At 34.8% G+C, this 18,376-nt stretch overlaps 1 protein-coding gene across 6 annotated transcripts in view; it reads right to left on the bottom strand.

Moving 5' to 3' along the window:
• Nucleotides 1-18,376, bottom strand: part of JAK2 (Janus kinase 2) — an 87,505-nt gene that overhangs the window by 21,345 nt on the left and 47,784 nt on the right. For all 6 annotated transcript variants that reach the window (XM_042877330.1, XM_042877325.1, XM_042877326.1 and 3 more), the window contains 12 exons: nt 16,009-16,154; nt 13,939-14,260; nt 11,924-12,043; nt 10,687-10,844; nt 9,237-9,348; nt 7,391-7,577; nt 6,812-6,936; nt 6,300-6,434; nt 4,499-4,586; nt 2,478-2,605; nt 1,813-1,951; nt 303-454 (listed from right to left, as the gene is read on the bottom strand). In XM_042877330.1, coding sequence (XP_042733264.1) covers nt 303-454; nt 1,813-1,951; nt 2,478-2,605; nt 4,499-4,586; nt 6,300-6,434; nt 6,812-6,936; nt 7,391-7,577; nt 9,237-9,348; nt 10,687-10,844; nt 11,924-12,043; nt 13,939-14,260; nt 16,009-16,154 — 1,812 coding nt within the window. The remainder of the gene's footprint in view (nt 1-302; nt 455-1,812; nt 1,952-2,477; nt 2,606-4,498; nt 4,587-6,299; nt 6,435-6,811; nt 6,937-7,390; nt 7,578-9,236; nt 9,349-10,686; nt 10,845-11,923; nt 12,044-13,938; nt 14,261-16,008; nt 16,155-18,376) is intronic.

The raw sequence follows: 18,376 nt of genomic DNA, 5'->3' as shown, positions 1-18,376 counted from the left end.
TTTTTTTTTTTTTTTTTTTTTTTTTTTTTTTTTTTTTTAAGTGAGATAAGGTTATAACAAAGGAAAAGAAGTGTGGGCAAGATAATTCTGGCATAATTGAACTTTGTCCCCATAAAAATAAAAAATTAACAATGTAAAAATAATCCTTAAATCATCACTTACGATGATCACTGTCTACCAGACAACGTGATGTTTCTTACAGTGGTTATGGGCCACACCATTTTGCATGCTGATTGGTTACAAAAGCAGACGTTCTAAAGTATCCGAAGAACTGCCACTACTGCAGATACAGTGACACTTACTCTTGAAGAATCGAGAGCGCTCAGTGGTTTATCTCCTCCACTGCAGATTTCCCATAAAGTGGTACCAAAACTCCACTTATCCGTAGCTAGGCTTAGTTGTTTGGGGTTCTCAATACATTCAGGTGGAACCCATGGTATTCTCTCAAGAAGAACTGTTAGTCATGCAAAGAAAACATTATGTTAAGATCAGTAATAAAACCACAAAATTCTAAAACACATTTGATTCAGTAAAAATGGTTTTAGAATACGTAGGTATTTCATTTTGTAACGTGTTTTTTATATCTTTCCAAGTTTTTGTTCTTTTCTTGAAACTACAGATTAACCACAGAAGTAATACTTCTGAATCAATAATACTAATGAATACTTAAGAATTAAGTACTACAAAACTAATACTTATGAATACTTAGGAAAACACATGTTCAGAAGATCATTAGTTTTACTATTGAGTTAGACTAATGTTTAAATAAATACTTTTCAAACCTCATTTCCACACTATATTTTTGTTTTGGCTTTAATATTTTCCCCCAAATTATCAAGATTTAATAGCTGTTGTGAAAGAACTAGATAGCAAACAGCCAAAAGTACTTTACTGTTTGCCGATACATTATGGCACAGCAGTATAAAATAACCACGGCGAGTAATTTCCCACTTTATGATTTTAGAGCTTTTATTAGTGAGTCTAGTAACACGTTGAAAGTCAATTTGTTTTCTGATGCAGATATAGATCTTAGAATATGATATTTTTAAGGTTAGTGAAGGCTTTGTATATTAAAAGAGTGAAAGATTATTGGCTAAGAAAGACTATAAGCTCTATGCTGCCTACAGTCTCTTAGATGTGTTATATTTTCTGCATAAAATTAGCAAGTCTAAGATGTGTTCATTTTTCAAAAAAAAAACTATGAAGACTCAGAAATGGATAAGAAGATTACTTCTGTTTCATTAGCATAAGGACCTTGCACACTTTATGCCTCTTTCAGTATGAGATAATTTTGTTCATAATGCAGTAAAATCGTTTTTTTGGCAAAGCTAATAACATAGTACTTTCAGCAACCTCCGTGACTTTAGTCATTCATCAAAATACTTACCAAAGATAATTTTCAACTGCCAGGCAGCATTTTAATAAGTGCATTAACTTTGAGTTCAGAAAACTTTGACAGAATGAAGCAATTCAATCCTGATTGATAACAGGATACTAAGCCCAGCAGCTATCTGCAGTTTTACAGTACTTTATAGTATACTAATAGTGCTATCAGTGAAAAGCATTTGTTTAGAATGGGAACAACACAAAATATTCATACAGTGGATAACTGTGACTTTTTTTTCCTGTGTCTATTTGACGAAAAAGAGGATGCACTCAAAACTGCTAAGTAAGACTGTGGGGATTATTCTAAACTGACAAAAGAATGAAGTGGTTTACTGAAACAAAAGTAATAAGATGGTAGCAAGAAAAATAATAATCTTGATTTTCAAGTCAGAAGCATTAAAAAAGAAAGCTGACACAAAGACTTACTGTCTCTTGGCAAAACTGTGATACTGATGCCAGGATCACTTAGTTTTATGAAAGGAAGGTTTCCAGACTTCCTGTCCTCTTCCCTGATAAGCAAGATGTTCTTTGCACAGACGTTCCCATGAACAAGGCCTTTATCCTCCTGAGAAACAAAAAGGCATCTTTTACAGACAGACAAAAATACCTTATGATTGAAAAGGTATTTAAAAACAAACAAACAAACAAAAATCACTTAACAGCATAAAGGGAAAAAAGAAAATAAAGATCAGAGGTAAGTTTGACCAAATCTCAGACTTTTCATCAGTTCCTTTTAGTTAAGTTTTTCTATGGAAATTTTCATTCATTTTAATCATCAACATGTTTTTGACTTTATCTGTAGTTAGAAGTATGTTAACTTAAATGAATGGGTTCATCAACACAATGCATTTAAAATGAACACAAGAAGCGTTAAACTCTATCAAAAGGAATATTTCAAAAGAACAAAAAAATCTATTACATTCTATGTAAGATATAAAGGTTTGACTTCAGCACTCAGTCAACATCTTATTTTCACACTCTACACTTAGTTTCAAGAGGTAGGATAATAGCTCATCACTCTACATGCATTAACCTGAAACACTTTAACTCAACCATTAACAAAAATAAAAAACAAAAAATAAACTACCTACCAGGAAATGCATGGCTAGTGCCAACTGCTTGGCAACTTCCAGTTTCCACAAGATATTAATAACGTTTTTGTTCTTTTTCAAATATGTGTCCAAAGATCCAAATTTCACATATTCTTGTACAAGGATATCTGATTTAAAATGTTAAAAGTGTAATAATTAAAACCAACAAAAAACAAATGGAAATTCAAGGCAGACATTACCATAATATTACCCATTTCCTTCTTCACTATTCATTGACAAACTAACAATAAATTCAATATGACATCTTAATATTGTCACAAATACTTCATGCAATTTACTTTTCCACCTTAAGAAATGCAGTGATTATCCTTCCACCCTCACTCCAAAGGCACAATAAGTAACATAGCTTCTGATAAACATAGCACCGTATGTAGCAACATGAATGCAGTAAGTCAAACAATGTCCATTTCAAGTCATTCACTTCTTAGGTGCTTATAATCTCCAATTTTACTGGAAAAATAAGACACTTCATGAAAAAAAAAAGAGATTTCTTGAAAACAGATCAATAAAAATTTACAATATAAACATTTGCATATATGTATGACATATGTCTCCACACGGTCATACAGAGAACAACCCATGAAACAAGATCCACTTCACAGTACTGCACAATCTGTTTCAATAAAAAAAAATTAATTGCAGTACTGAAATCCTGTCTTCAGCTGCAAGATGGATTGTAATAGTGCAGTTGAAGGGCCATACAGAGATTTTTGTATTTTACTGCCTGATCATGTCAGGGCCATCCAAAAGTTAAAGCATATTCCTGAGGGCACCATACAAAAGCCTCCCCTTTAGGAAGTGTGTTCCAGTGTTTGGCCACCTTCGCGGTAAATAAATTTTACTTGATGTCCAATGAGAACCTTGTCTTGGCAGCTTTAATCCATTCTTGTCTGCTCTGATACCAACTCCCAGAGAGAAGAGCCCAGAGCCTCCCTTCTCCTCTCCCCTTCTTCCAGAAGGTATAGAGAGGATGCTCACATTGTAGAGCTTTTTACACTCTGAACACTCTGGAAACTACACGTTTTATATTTGTCTAATGAAAGTAAACTAATTTTTATGACATTATTTTAGACAGAAAACTTTTTTTAAAATAACAGTTATGTGAAACAATTGTTCTGAAGTCTGTACGGCAAACATCTAATGGAAAAAGTAAGACCTTCTCTTCCCATTTCTTGCTAACTGCCACTTAGTAATATGTTCTAAGCCTCATAAGCCTCACCTTCAGAAAAAAAGATTACAGAGGCTGACTGTGATATACGGAGAAATAATATCCACGCTTAGATAATAGGAATTTATTATTTCCATGTTTTAAAGTGATACACTATTCTATCTGGAATTTTATACATAGTCTCTATGCATTATAATGTAAATGAACTAGGAAAGGCAATTATGGAAGTATTTAAAATTGAAACCAGTATTATGAGTTCTCAGACAAAAAATGTACTGCCTTCCAACCTCGTAAGAAAAGCCACTTTCAATACAAAATGCCCTCACCTTCCTTGCTTTGCAAATTCCATTTCTCTTAATGGAGGCAGCAGTCTACACATTATTATTATCTACACATTATCTACACATTTACTACAAAAATGCCTCATTTTGCTACAAGCAGTTAAATAGAAGAAAAAAATGGTTTTAGTCCAAACTGACTTTTCTGCCAAGGACTGAATTAAAATGAAAACTGGTAAAGTGAGGTCCAGTAATGCATATTTGAAGACAACACATAAGAACTGGACTGCCATCCAAAATTAAGATTTCATTATGAGATTCTAGAATTATGTATCAGGTGTTCTCAAAAACTTACTAATAAATAACTACAGTGCAAGTAAGTTTAGTAAGCTAAACTGAGGACATACTCCATTTCTATAGCTAGGGTAAAGATTTTGCTATTATTAATGTTCCATTAATATTTGAAGTTTCTGTGGGGAATGAGTTCCCACTCTCCCCCCTTTTAAAAGAAACTCTAATAGCAGCTGTATATAATTAGTGAAAAAGATACTTACTCTCCTCTCCACACACACAGACTCCATAATTTAATACCAAATGTTTGTAAGAAAGCTGGCTCATCATACTTGCTGCCTCAAAGAAGGACTTTGAGAAAGAGAGAGCAAGAGAGAACCAATCAGTGAAAGAAAAACTGTGACACATTATTTGTAGAAAAAGATGCATATGGTTTAAATAATTTTTTTAAAAAACGATTCATCTCCCATCTCATTTCAAAGACTGTCTAAAATTTCATATTATTTATTTGTGGATGTTTTTTGTTTTGGTTTGTGCTTTTTTTTTAAAAAAAAATTGATTTGCTGTTATTGTGGGTTTTATTTGTTTGTTTTAAAAAACAATCCACAATCTAGAAGAGTTAGCAGTCTCTTTTTCTGCAGGCAGATGCATCTACTCATCTTAAAGAGAATCTTTTTTTTCTATATCAGTTAAGTAAACAATGAGCAAATTCACAGTGCGCTATCCAGTTTGCATTTATTTCTTCATAGAAGATTATAAAGTTTTAACTTAAGACAAGAACTACTATATCCCTCATCTATATCCCTCATCCAGTGTTGTGAGACCTTATCTGACCTTGTTAGGAAATTTTCAAATGCTTTTATCTCTTTAATCATATTTTATTTTTTTTTAGCTACGCTTCCTTGCATACAGATTGTTTCCCAATGTGATGTTAAAATTGGCATATTTTCCTTCAAGGGTCATTTTCATATTTCTTTATTCTTAGAGCTCCTTAAAAAATTTATTTTCACCCTATTCTAAAATGATAGCATATTATCCAATTTCTTAAAATTAAAATACATGTTATTTTTACTATCATTTTTACTTTCATATGTTCAAAGGGTATGTCTACCTTGCTTTTGACACTAGCTCTTGAATTTTTTTTCTCCTTTTCTTTAGTTAACATTTTAATTTAGATATGTTCTAAGCGGTTGAAAAGTTCATTGAATAAGAGACTGGTTCTTCTAACTTACTGCAAATGCTCTTAGGTTAATTAGGAATTTGAAACTATAATATAATCAGAATACACAATAAGCAGCCATATAAAGTTGCACTGATATAATAAGAAATAGCACACTTGTTAATTTTTTAAAATTAAATTTTCACATATGTATTCTTGAGCTTATTTACATTACCATTATATTGCTTTCTGCAAAAGGGCAGTTCAGGTCTGCTCACAGATTCAGTCAAACACTAGAAGACTAATCAAATATGGGTGATTCCACATATGGCAAGCGTTCCTCATATTTCTGATTTTTTATGACCTTATGCAAAATATTTATTTTACTGGAGAACTAGTAAGACTCAAAAAAACAAAAAAAAAAAACAAAAAACAAAAACAAAAAACAAACAAACAAACAAAACAAAACAAAACAAAAAAAAAACGAAGCAAAGCAAAACAAACAATAATAAAAAAAACAAAAACCAAAAACACCAGGAAAACAGTCAACAAAAGGAGATTTTTCCCTAAAAGTTGATACCTCACATGTAGATCATGAGTTTACTAGTACAGGTTTGTGGTCAAACTGTTTCTCCTGTGCTACTGTGTAGTACAAAAGAACCACTGTTTTTTGGTTCTCTGTGGTAGCTCTAAATTGTGATAGATAGCGGGGAGAAAGGAAATGAAGTATACAGGTGAAGTTCACAGAACTAGTTTCAAACCCATTTTTCCCTGTTTCACAAGGCAAAGAATGAGCTCTGTTCAACAATCATCCCTCTATCATACAAATACAGCAAGTTGCTTACTTGCTGTAAGAAAAGTAGTATGGGATGGACAAGTACACTGCAGTTGACAATCATACCAACCTCAGAGTAGTTCCTATGCACTTTATCCAGAACCTTTAAAAGAACTTCAGTTTGATGGAGCTGGCCATAGTCTCCTACTTCTTTCCGTATACCTTTGAAAATCTTTGTAAATGTGCCCTGTCCAAGACTCTCTTCCTAAAAAGACAAAAAGCAGGAAAGGGAAAATGAGAAATTACTACGTGTTCTGTCAAAGACAGACAACTTTTTCAATAAACAATGTATATATGTGAAACTTTTCAGCTAGTCTACCTCCAGAGTTGAAACAAGTATACCATGAACAGTTTAAATCCTTGCTAATTTTTTAAAGAAGTTACTAACTTGTCAAGGATCTTAGGTGACAAATTGCTGAAAGAACCACAGAGGAAAACAAAACAAAACAAACTACCACTGCAGTCAAAAGGACGCTTTTTCTTTTTTAAGGAAAAAAAAGCTCTTTTGAATGCACACGGAGTTTTTATATAGCACTTACTAAACCAACCATTTGCAATGAAAGAAGCAACTAAGAGACTTACAAAAATCAAGTCCTCATTCCGGATTTTGTGAAAGACCATCTGGCTAACATTGTGCCTCTGCAAAGTTGGTGATGAAGGTACATCAGAGACACTATTGCTTCTGAAGACAAGGAGGTTTGATTTATCTGAGAGAAGAAAGAGAAGTAAAGTTAACCTATAAAATATAAAAATCACATCTTTAGAAGCTGTAAATACAAAAAAAAAAAAAAAAAAAAAAAAAGGCAATGTCCATCTGAGACCATTTTAAAAGCTATAGAGTGTCTTGGTAAATAATTCACTTTTTTGGATTAGCAAAAACTGCTTTTGCTGCTTCTCCTACTCCTACTGTTTCTGTACGGCACTGTTTCCTACAGTAATTAAGAATATAGTTTCAGTTCTAACAATGAAACTGTGATGGCTATCAGTGCTGTCTAGATAGTCATGTCAAAACAAAGTAAAAACAGGTAAGTGGAATGAAGAGAACCCACATAAGCCAATATGTGTACTTACCTACCTGAAAGCCATTTACTTTGTTGTTTACAATTTATAAAGACTTAAAAGTAAAACATTCTTCTTTAGAAATAAATTATCCTTTCTTACCTTTTGGTTTTGGAGGACAGCACTTGATGAACTGGAAAATTATGCTGTCTGAGCGGACAGTTTCTGTCTGATAGCAGGTCAATAGATCCTTAAGATTACCAAAACTTCTCTTGGTTCCACTAAGATTATATTCCCCATTCTCATTCTTCGTAATTAAGCAATGTTTATAGTCAGTGACATTCTCACGCTGCAGAGATTTTTTTCCATCAAAAAGAAAATTGATCAATACTAAGTCATTAATACAATTAAATGCACAGCAGTAACCTAAAGAACCCACCCTTCAATGAAACATTACCACTATTCGTTATTTTTTACTCAATATGTAACAGAGATTCTGAGGGGGAAAAGAAACAAAATCAAACAACACAAACACAGCCAAGATTCTACCTCCATCCCTGAAATTAGTATGCTGCCACGAAGATGAACAAGCATTAACAAATCTCCAAATATCATGCCGAGAAAACATAAAGGAACCTAGGAAAGATCCTTCATATCTTCAGATGTAGCAACCAAAGTTCCTTCACTGTTACATGGGGTAACAAAATAGAAAAAATGTTGGAAGCCATAACCCAAAAGCTCAAACTCTTTCATTTTGGCAAGTATTTGGAGATCTAAGGTGTATTTCTGTTTTTCTGCAGTGTATGGTGCAGTTCTAAGCAATTCATTCCTAGTACAGTAGGCTCTCAATATGCACTGAATTATTTTGATGAATCTTGAAAACATACCATTAGACGTTTTAATCAAGAAGAGTTCTTAACAATGCTTTCATAATCCTTCATATTAATGCTGTGAAAAACATTCCAACAAATTCCAACAAATCTGAAAAGTCTTTTAATGGCTTGCCCAGAAATAATTAGAACAAGAAAAACAAATGCAACCAGGTCAGTTAATGGCAAGCTTGACTCAGAACTTGACCCTAAGCTTGCTCAGGGACCAAAAAATCCTTAATACGGTTCACTGGCTAGACGTAAAATTTTTCTAAAACTGGTCTTAAAAATGGCTCTTTACTTCTCCACCCACAAATCAACATTATTTTATCACTTTGAAACATGTACCTACTTGTGACAGTGTTGAGTAAATCTGATAGCTTCCTGCAAAACTAGTAAGAAAAACCATGTATGCAACTTTTTCCAGTTAAAAACCCAAAGGTAGCTCTGCTCATTTAATTAAAAATAATCCCACCCTTGGAACAAGATCAATACTGGAACAAGATTGTGTAATTATGTAACAGCACTATTAAAGTGCTGCTTTATCACTAGCTACAGTCTCATAGAGTAGATGAACATCTGGCTTTTCAGCAGCATGAGACTTTTGTAGGCATTTCAAGTGCAGCTTCTCATCTAGTTTACAGCAGATGTCCTGAAGATATATGCTGACATAACAAGCACCAGATAATCTAGCTGGATGAAGGATACAACTCAAACCTATAAAAACTCATCAGTGAGAGACAATCTTAGATCACCACAGCAATCAACTGTACACTCAGTAATTAAGTCCTACTGTGCCAGAAACAACAGAAATCACCAAAATCCCCACATTACCACCCAAACAATTACAATAGTTTGAACAGTCACATTCCAAACCCCAAAATTATCAAACTCTCTTTACTCTGCCTTTTTTGGTTTTGGGGCTTATATTCTGTGCCAGTGATTCTTCATCATAAATTTATTTTAGTATGTTTCTCATATGACGCTGAAAGTAGGCCTATCTGACACAAGTAGCTGTAGAATCAACAGACACACTACCATTCTGAAAAGAAAATCCAGAATCATTTACTGAACTTTCCATCCACATTATCACAACATGATAGAAATTATAGAAGTATTGTCCATGCCAGAATACAAACCTCAATAGCAAATGTGAGGAAGTATTTTTTAAAATCTTTAGGACTGCAACGAAGAACGTAGAAGCCAGTCTGATTACCTGCCTTCTTCAGTTTATTGATAGCAAAGTCCATGCTATATAAAAAGAAAATGATTAATACTGCATAATTTTAAAGAACAAGACCAGATAATGACTTATGAGCACTATTATAAGATATCTCATACAATGACAATACAAATTCTGAATTTTAAACTCTCCTTTAAAATAATTCATTTCCCTCTCTATTTTCCAGTAGTCACAGTAGCTGCTTCTGTACAAAAGAATGCAGTAAAGACTCTTAACACTTTAAATCTCATTGACCTATTTGATCAAAAACTTGGCAGTCTGAAAAGGCATTGCCTTGGGCTTATGAATATGACTCTCAATTTCCATCATGGAAGAACCTGTTCAAGTGAAACTGTCTGATAAGCAAGCTAAGATTAGAGAAGCATTTGTGTGCATGGAAAATGACTAGTTTAGATTGGGAAAGGACTAATAACAAAAGGGATTTTAAAGAAAGCTTCATTTGTTACTACAGCAACTAATCTCTCTCTAACCAGTCATTGCTAACTATTTCTATCTATCTCAACGAATTACAAAGAGAATGGTGTGGAAAATTCTGTACTTACAGTACATCATGCTAAATAGTTCTAAATAAAAATCAATATATGGTATTTGTCTAGGTCTGCAGATGCAAAAGACATGCTTTGAAACGTAAGTCTCTGTTCCTCTTCTCCTTCATCTCCCCTCATATGTACAGCACCTATACTCTGTCATTGGGAAATTTCCAGAAGCATTTGGTATTAATGGAGTAGGATGGTGCTAGTTCTATGCAAGATATCTTGCAGATATTATACCTTTGAGCTTTCTGTACCTAAAGCCAATACCTATTTTTTTCTGCCTAAGAAAACATTCCTAAGCTCCCATGTTACGAAAAGAAATCTAAGAAGGTATTGAAATTCAGAGATAGAGAACAAGGAGACAAGACTCCTTGAAAAACAAGCAAACCCTCAAATTTACATGGGTTGCACTTTACTGTATTTGAATTTGTCTTTTTCTCTTTAGCAACTCAAATAGTATAACTAATAGAGGCTGCAGTTAAAACATGAAGTCCTCTATAGCATTATACATTGCTGCCCTGATAATAACTGTAATTCAGTAAAAATCAGCAGCATGACTTTGCTGTGTCTTGCTTGAACAAAAGACAGAATTCTAAGGGAAGAAAATTAAAGCCAGAATCCTTTGTTCTATTTCTGATAATACATCAACAAGGTATTTTATTCTACAAAGTGAAAAATGAGCAAAAATATAAAGCATTTTGTTACATAAGTGAAATAAATGCACATCTTAAGACGTCCATCACAGTTCACAATCAACTAAAAATTATCCTTCAAAAATAACAGCACCTTGTTATATCACTAAAATTTGCTTACAAAATTGGTCCATGGCAATTGCTTTGTATATTTTCAAGCACTGATGGTGGTGCTACTTCTTTGCAGAGATAATGGTGGGCATCTGCAGTTAATCTGTAATATCCATCAATTAACGATACAAAGGAGAGAGCTTCTCTTAAAGACTGAAATTCAGCCTCCTGTTAAATAGCCAGGGGAGAGAAAAGAGAAAGAGGAGAGAAAGAATGAGAATTCGTAACAGTCAATGCAAATTTCCTGGATGTTCAGAATTTAATTCACAAATTCTGAATTTAAGAGAATTTTCATGGCTTATAGTTAAGGAAAGCACCTTTCTCCTATCCAAAATATTTTCATACTCTGAGCACTGTAAATGTATATTGCAGATATCTCAGCTACTTTTACATTTCTATAAAAGGCGTAGACAAATTTTCAAGCTCTTAACTGGCCATTAATTTTGTACCATTAACATTAGAAATTAAAGAAATTCGCAGTTCTTCCATACATCAGTGAACCATGTGGCTTTTGTCCAAAAGCCATGTTAGGAAGACTAAAAACTGACTAATGCTTTTTGAAGGTTTTTGTAATTACTATTCTTATGAAGAAGCGCATAAGATGTATGTAGCTTCCTCATGCGAACAGTGGGAAGCTCTCTGATCACACAAATAGAGAGAATGTGAGTCCTGAGGACCTGCAGACTAGTCATGGAGACAAGGGAAGAAAACTGTATGGCGCTTGAATCAGACTTTCCAGCAGCTGGCAAGGGAGTTTCTGGAGGCCTAACTAAAACAACTTTTTACGCTCACATATAAAATTATTTTCCAGTATCTTCTTCAAAGCATTTTAAAAAGTAGAAGCAATGACATTAATGTTATGTCCGCACACATTTTTTTTTTTTAAAGTATTATCATTTCTCCAGAATATTTTGACCCCTTTTCTATTTTTTGGTCACTGTCAGCCAGCTTAATCATGACTTCATACAAACAGTATGCTAGATTGCTAAAACACAGACTCAGATTTCAGGCTCCAACAAAGGAGAATCAATCCATCCACGATCATCTTAAGCTAGAATTGTCTACATTTAGTCCACACACAAGATATTCAGGGTTTTAATACACTGCTTATATTGCAAAAATGCATTCAGTTTTACCTCATGCTTAATTAACAACTAATATTTTGTTATATAAAACCATGAACACCGCAGTTTGCTCAAAGCAACATCTATACAGAAAACAAAAATGGCAAGCAAATGTACACAGACCAGATTCTTGCTGTCTTGTTTGTGAATGGTGACAATTCTCCTCTCACTGGAACCTTCTTGACTTGCTTGTTTAATGCTCACATCAATGATATCAGGAAAATCACAATATGTTTGTAAATCCTACAACAAATAATTACATAGCCTCATCATCAACAAATTTCAGCTGAAAAAACCCACATCTATTTGTAGCATTAGAATTCCTACAACACTAGTCTTGTGAAGTTAGAAATGAAGAGGCTCAACAAGCCTTAAACAGACTAATAAAATTAATGAAAAGCAGTATTCTGTGAGGTTTAACTTTTTTTTTTTTTTTTTTTTTTTTTTTTTTTAACATCCTGATTAGAGAGCCTGTTAACATTTCAGAATATGATGTCTTCATTTGCAGGAATGCAAGCTGCAAGATCTGGTACCAAAGAGATGGAGATAGTATTGATGGAGAAAATGTTTAAGAAAAGATCTTCTCAGCTTTGAATCTCTGACCAGGTCAGAAGATTCCCACCGAGGAAATCTATCACTTTTTCACATGGTGGCAGGTCAGAGACTTTTTAATAAAATAATATATAATATTCCTGATTTCCTTAAGTCTTTCACACGTCAAATTACCATGTCATATAGGTCATATCTTGTTTTGTTTGCAGCAGAACTTTAAATGCCAAACATCTTAAATAAAGATGTGTTTATCTTAAAGTACTCTTCCAAAGCAAATTCATCCTATTTATAAGGCTGTAAGTGTATCCTAATACATGTCATACTACTGAATGTCATACTACTGAATTGATTATCAGAAGTCATGAATCAGCTCAAATACATTTAAGACTCTGAAGCTCTATTAATTAATTATTAAATGTGAACTGGCAAAACAAATTTCCTTATAATTTACCACACATACGCTATTATCAACTTCAAAAAATTAAAAATCTTGTTTCAATTCAACATTTCAATCAGGTGTCATCAGTAGAGTCTGCTGAAAGTTACAATCACTTTTACAGTCAATCTTATTCCTTCATTAAATTTTCACAACATATTTTGTACACAGTTTCTGTAAGAGTGAAAATACATTTGACCTACATGCTGTCTTTGTCACTAAGGATGCTAATATTATCAATTATGAAAAATAGTTCTGAAATAGTAATTTGAAAAGAGATCAGTTTAAACACTACACTTACTAAAGGCTTAGTTGCCATGACAGCACAAAATGCATAAGTTTTGTGCACCAAAAACTAGAAACTACAGAAACCAAACATCAGCTCCTGCAAGAGCAACTAGTGACTACAGAAAATTGCACAAGGATGAGGACTGCCACATAATGTGAAGGAAATTACTGGACCTAGAATGAATCTGCAAACATTCTAAGAAAAATAAGTAGAAAATCTGGTTAAGTAATCAGATATTTTTTTAAAAAAAGTTTTAGGAAAAAATGGCATTTTTACAAATCATTATAGTATATTATAAACATGTCACCAGTTTTTTTTTTTGTAGTTTGGTCTGACTGCTACACTTTATTCATTAAAACTACCAAGCAATAGATGTAATTATTTTGGAAAACTGACATCTGCTTCACTTTGCCCTTAATCTTACCTTTAGAAAATTCCCACACTCTTACTTTACACAGCTACTATCAGATTTTGGTACCTTTTACCAAAGAACAGTCATGCTGGGAAACCATACACAAAAGAAACAATAGAGATAAATAAAAATACAACAGCATAAGATCATGACAAGCTATTGAACCACTTATCACCTAGCTCTTGAAAAAAGGAGTAAACAGACTGCAGTTATAGAAACATCTCTTTAAATTTGCTAGTTCAGACACTGGTAAGAGTCTAAGTGAAGCAATATAAAGTGGAATTTGCCTTGTTTTTCTGGATCCTGTATAGTCCTGATTTAAAACAGAATTCAAGAACATGCATTTTATTGAACATAAATTTTAACAAGCTAATCAAACTAATCAAGCTAATCAACAACCAACTGTGCAACTATTAAAATAATGAAGTAGATACATTTAAAGAAATTACCTGCTCTGCCAGCATCTCACAGTTTTTAAGTTTTCCTCTTGAGCACTGAATTCCACCATTTCCAGTTATTACAATAGTTGCAAAACTTTCTTCTCCAGAAGGATCTCCACCAGGTTCTTTTACTTCAAAAACCTCTGAATAGAAGGCAGACTGAAGGGTTTCCAAATTTATGAGATACTTAAGTTTCAAGTTCCTGGCAGTAGCTTTGCACTGGCTGAACTGCTGTATGAATTTACGGAACCTGTACCTTATTCTCTTTCGGGTCAAAATGTGGTATTCTTGGATCTTTGCTCGCACACATTTAGGCAAAAACATTTTGTAGCTGTGAATATATAACCATCAAAAAAACAAACAAACAAAAAAAAACAAGCAAATAAACAAAAACCACAACTAATGATTTAACCCATTAAATCCAGCAAAGATATCTAGCTCTGCGCTGAACAAGACGTGAAAAAAACATTTTCCACCAAATGTAACCTTTGTAAGCTCTAGGATAACAAGGATTCTTTCTTCAGCTTGTAATACAATCTTTCAAATATAGCCTTATCTCTTCTTCCATTTTCCTTTTTTGTCCCCCCTCAACTTCATTTGAACATATATTACATTATGCATTTTCCATATATCTGGACACCAGTTCAAGACATTATTTAAGCCTGAGGCAAGACAGCAATAAATAAATAAATAAATAAATAAATAAATAAATAAATAAATAAATAAAAATTGCAAGATACAGAGTTGCTTTGTTTAGTGTATAGAGTGGAAAGAAGATGCTCAACAAATAGAATTTAGAGTTCATTATGGAAAATACAATAGGTGGTAGAACACAAGTAACACTGCTGCTGATTCTCATGAAAGTATTTCATATCACTGTCCATATTGGATCAAAAGACAAAAATGTAGTTTGACACCTCCACTCAGCTGGTCAATCTGTTGTCTTATTTTATTTAACTCTACCTGCTAGCCTTCATTAAAAGACAAACACTAATAATGAAATACCAAGCCAGAATTCACTCAGCTGAAGCAGAAACTGATTACTTTGACAAATTGGAGTGCACTGATGAACTGAAGCAAGTTTAGTGGAGATTTGTCAGAGATAGTTAAGAGCCTGGAACATACAATATGAACAAAAGGCTTATGGAATTTTGTACAGGGTGGAGAAAAGGCCCCAGTAAGGTGTTCTAGCAATTTTGTTCAACTAACTAGTTATGTTAGTTGATGTAGGATTTTCACAGATATGCACAGTAATAGGACAAGGTATTGTACATGTGGTATCACAGAGGAGAGATCAATCAAATGAGGAGAAAATTCTCCCTAGTGAGGATGATAATACATATGTCAAAACTTCACAAAGGCATGGTAGAATCCTCATTCCTGGACATTTTCAGAACTTTACTGCCAAGGCCCTGTGCAACTTGATCTCAACTTTGAAGCTGGCCCTGATCTGAACTGGAAAAAATCCATGTACTGAAAAACAAAAAGAACAGCTGTTGTGATACAAGCTTTCTATTGATTTCAAGCTTACACTATATGTAAATTTATGAAACCAAATTATGAAACCAATATGCAAGGCTAAATCAATCCCCAGTAGTTAAACATCTCCACCCAGACAGCTATGTCATGGCTTTTCATAGGTATTCAATACCATGACATCATGCAGTGAACTGTCAGAGTTGGGATGGCTGCTGAGGAGCTGCAGCTCCTGGGAACTACAGTTCCCAGCAGCTCCAGTCACTCTTACATGGTTTCCATGGCCTTACTTCTGGCCATACTACCATTTGCAGCACAGTCAGAAAGATGTTTCTCTGCCCTCTTTGTTTATTACCCTTGATTCCTTCTGTGTTGTATTATCACACATTCCTTTATCATTTCTAGTAAATGAGCTTCTCTCTAACTCACTTGAGCTGTAATCTCTCCTTTTCACTTCTCTGCTTTCTTTCTGCAGGGGAATGGGAAGGGGAAAGGAGGCCCCGCTTGCTATGGGACAAAAGATCTTCAACTCGTGACAGACTAGGGTGCAAAATTAATATCTATAGATAACAGGTGTTACACAGTTATGAACTACTGATTTACCTGATTGAGTTGTAAACAGCCAGTGGGGTTTGGTCCTTTTCCTTGGCCACCCTCATCATATCCAGAACAGCCATTCCAAGGCATTCTTCCTGCGTTTCATGAGTGACAGGCATCTGTATCCATCCACCCAAAAAATCATCTCGCCACTGAAGAAAAATGCAAGAAAGCAACTAAAAATATTTGTACATGAACTGCAGTGTTATAATTTTATTTTGTTGGTTTTGCTATTTATTCTACATTCTTTTAAGTGAAACTTTCCATTTCCAGAGAACTACATATGCTCATACTGGACACCAGATACAATTGTGATTAGAAACTGTTCTCAAAATGTGCTTGATTAAAATCTTTACTAGGTCCGTGTGTCACAGAGCCACAGAATATCCTGAATTGGAAGGGAAGGAAAGATACCATCAAATGCACCTCCTAGCTCCACAAAGGACTCTCATAAATCAGATAATATTTCTGAAAGCACTGTCCAAATGCTGTTTGAACTCCAGCAGGCTTGATGCCATGACCACTGCTTTGGAGAGCCTGATCCAGTGACTGATCATTCTTTGATGAATAACCTTTTCCTAATCCCCAGCCTGAGCCTCACCTGACACAGCACTGTACCATTCCCTCAAGTACTGTTGCTGTAAGTAGAGAGTAGAGGTTAGCATTGCCTCTCCGCTCCCCTCATGAGGAGCTGTAGGCCACCATGAAGTCTCCCCTCAGCCTCCTCTTCTCTTGCCTAAGCAAACTAAGGGACCTCTGATGCTCCTCATACATCTTCCCCTCTAGACCCTTTACCACATCTTTGTAGCGCTCCTTTGGACACTAGTAGTTTTATATTTTTATATTGTGTCATCCAAAACTGCACACAGTACTCAAGGTGAGGTCATATCAGTACAGAGCAGGGTGAGACAATTCCTCCCTTTGACTGGCTGGCAATGATGTACCTGATAAGCATGAAGGCATGGTTAGCCCTGTTGGTTGCCAGTGCATAGTGCTGTCTCCTGTTCAACTTGCCATCAACCAGAACACAGAGATCCGTTTCTGTGGTGCTGCTCTCTAGACTCTTGTCCCCCCACTCTATACATATATCTAGGATTGGAGAATCTGGCACTTCCTCTTCTTATACTTCATTTGGTTGATGATTTTCCAGCTCTATCTCTCAAGATGTCTTTTAGAGAGTCTACAGCTTCTCCTAATTCAGTCTTCTTTGCAAACTTACCTACTATACCTTCCAGTCTTTATCCAAGTCATTGATGAAAACATTAATAACAGGCCTTAAAAATGGAAGCTTCCAGAATCCCACACTAGTGACTGGTCACCAGTCCGATCTCTAGCCCTGTTTACATCAAAATTTTTTTAAAAGTCCTGTTATTCTCTTTGTTGGTCAGCTTCAATTCTTACTGACCTTTTTTTTTTTTTTTTTTTTTTTTGTACAAATTTTCTCCCTACAGAAGGGAACAACACTCCTATACTCCTACAATACTGCCTAACCTCACTTTCAGTGGCCACACACTTTCTTTTTTTCTGCCTGAGCTCTAGGTGAAGGTCCCCGTTGAACCAAACCAGCTTTCTGCCCTGCTTTGTTGACTTCTGACACTTTGGAATTGCTTGTTCCTGGGCTTTTAAGAGGTGGTACTCAAAAAACAGACCAGCACTGATGAACCCCAACACCTTAAAACTAGTTTCCCAGCAGACACTTCTAACCAGTTTCCTGGGCAGCCTGAAGTCTGCTTTCTTCACATCCAAAGCTGAAGTCTTGATGGCAGTTTTCACCCTGCCACTAAAGATTATAAACTATACATCATAGTCACTACAGTTAAGACAGCCACTAATTGCCATTTCACTCACAAGACCTTCTCAGCTCATAAGCAGCAAATCTAGTAGGGCATCTTTTCTCATTGGCTCCCTTGGTACCTGTACCAGAAAGTTATTCATAGTGTATTAGGAACATTCTGAATCTGTCTGTATCAGCTGTGTGGTATTCCCAGTTTAAGCCTGACAAATTGAAGTCACAAGGGCAGTTGATCAAGAGGTCTCTTATTTCCTTCAGTAATGATTCACTGATGTTATCATCTCAGCTGGAAGACATGTAATAAAGTGGATGTTGTTTGAAGGTCTATTTGCTTGTCCCTTAATCCCTACTCCAAGGCTCTTAACCATCTCACTGCCAACTACAAGCTTCATGCACTCCAGGCCCTCCCTCATACCCAGCACCACATTTCCACTTTATATGCCCTGCCTATGTCTCTCTGTTGATGAATCTATAACCATCCCTCATCACACAGGGTCCCAGGATTCCTCCCAACAGATTTCAATTATGCCAATAATGCCCTCAAATTTTGGTATGTCATTCCATAACTTAATACTGGTGAGA

This window comes from Lagopus leucura, unplaced genomic scaffold (assembly GCF_019238085.1).
Source record: "Lagopus leucura isolate 7727_CA_CO unplaced genomic scaffold, USGS_WTPT01 Super-Scaffold_100018, whole genome shotgun sequence".
Lineage (NCBI taxonomy): Eukaryota > Metazoa > Chordata > Aves > Galliformes > Phasianidae > Lagopus > Lagopus leucura.
This window is presented reverse-complemented; position numbering and strand designations above follow the sequence as displayed.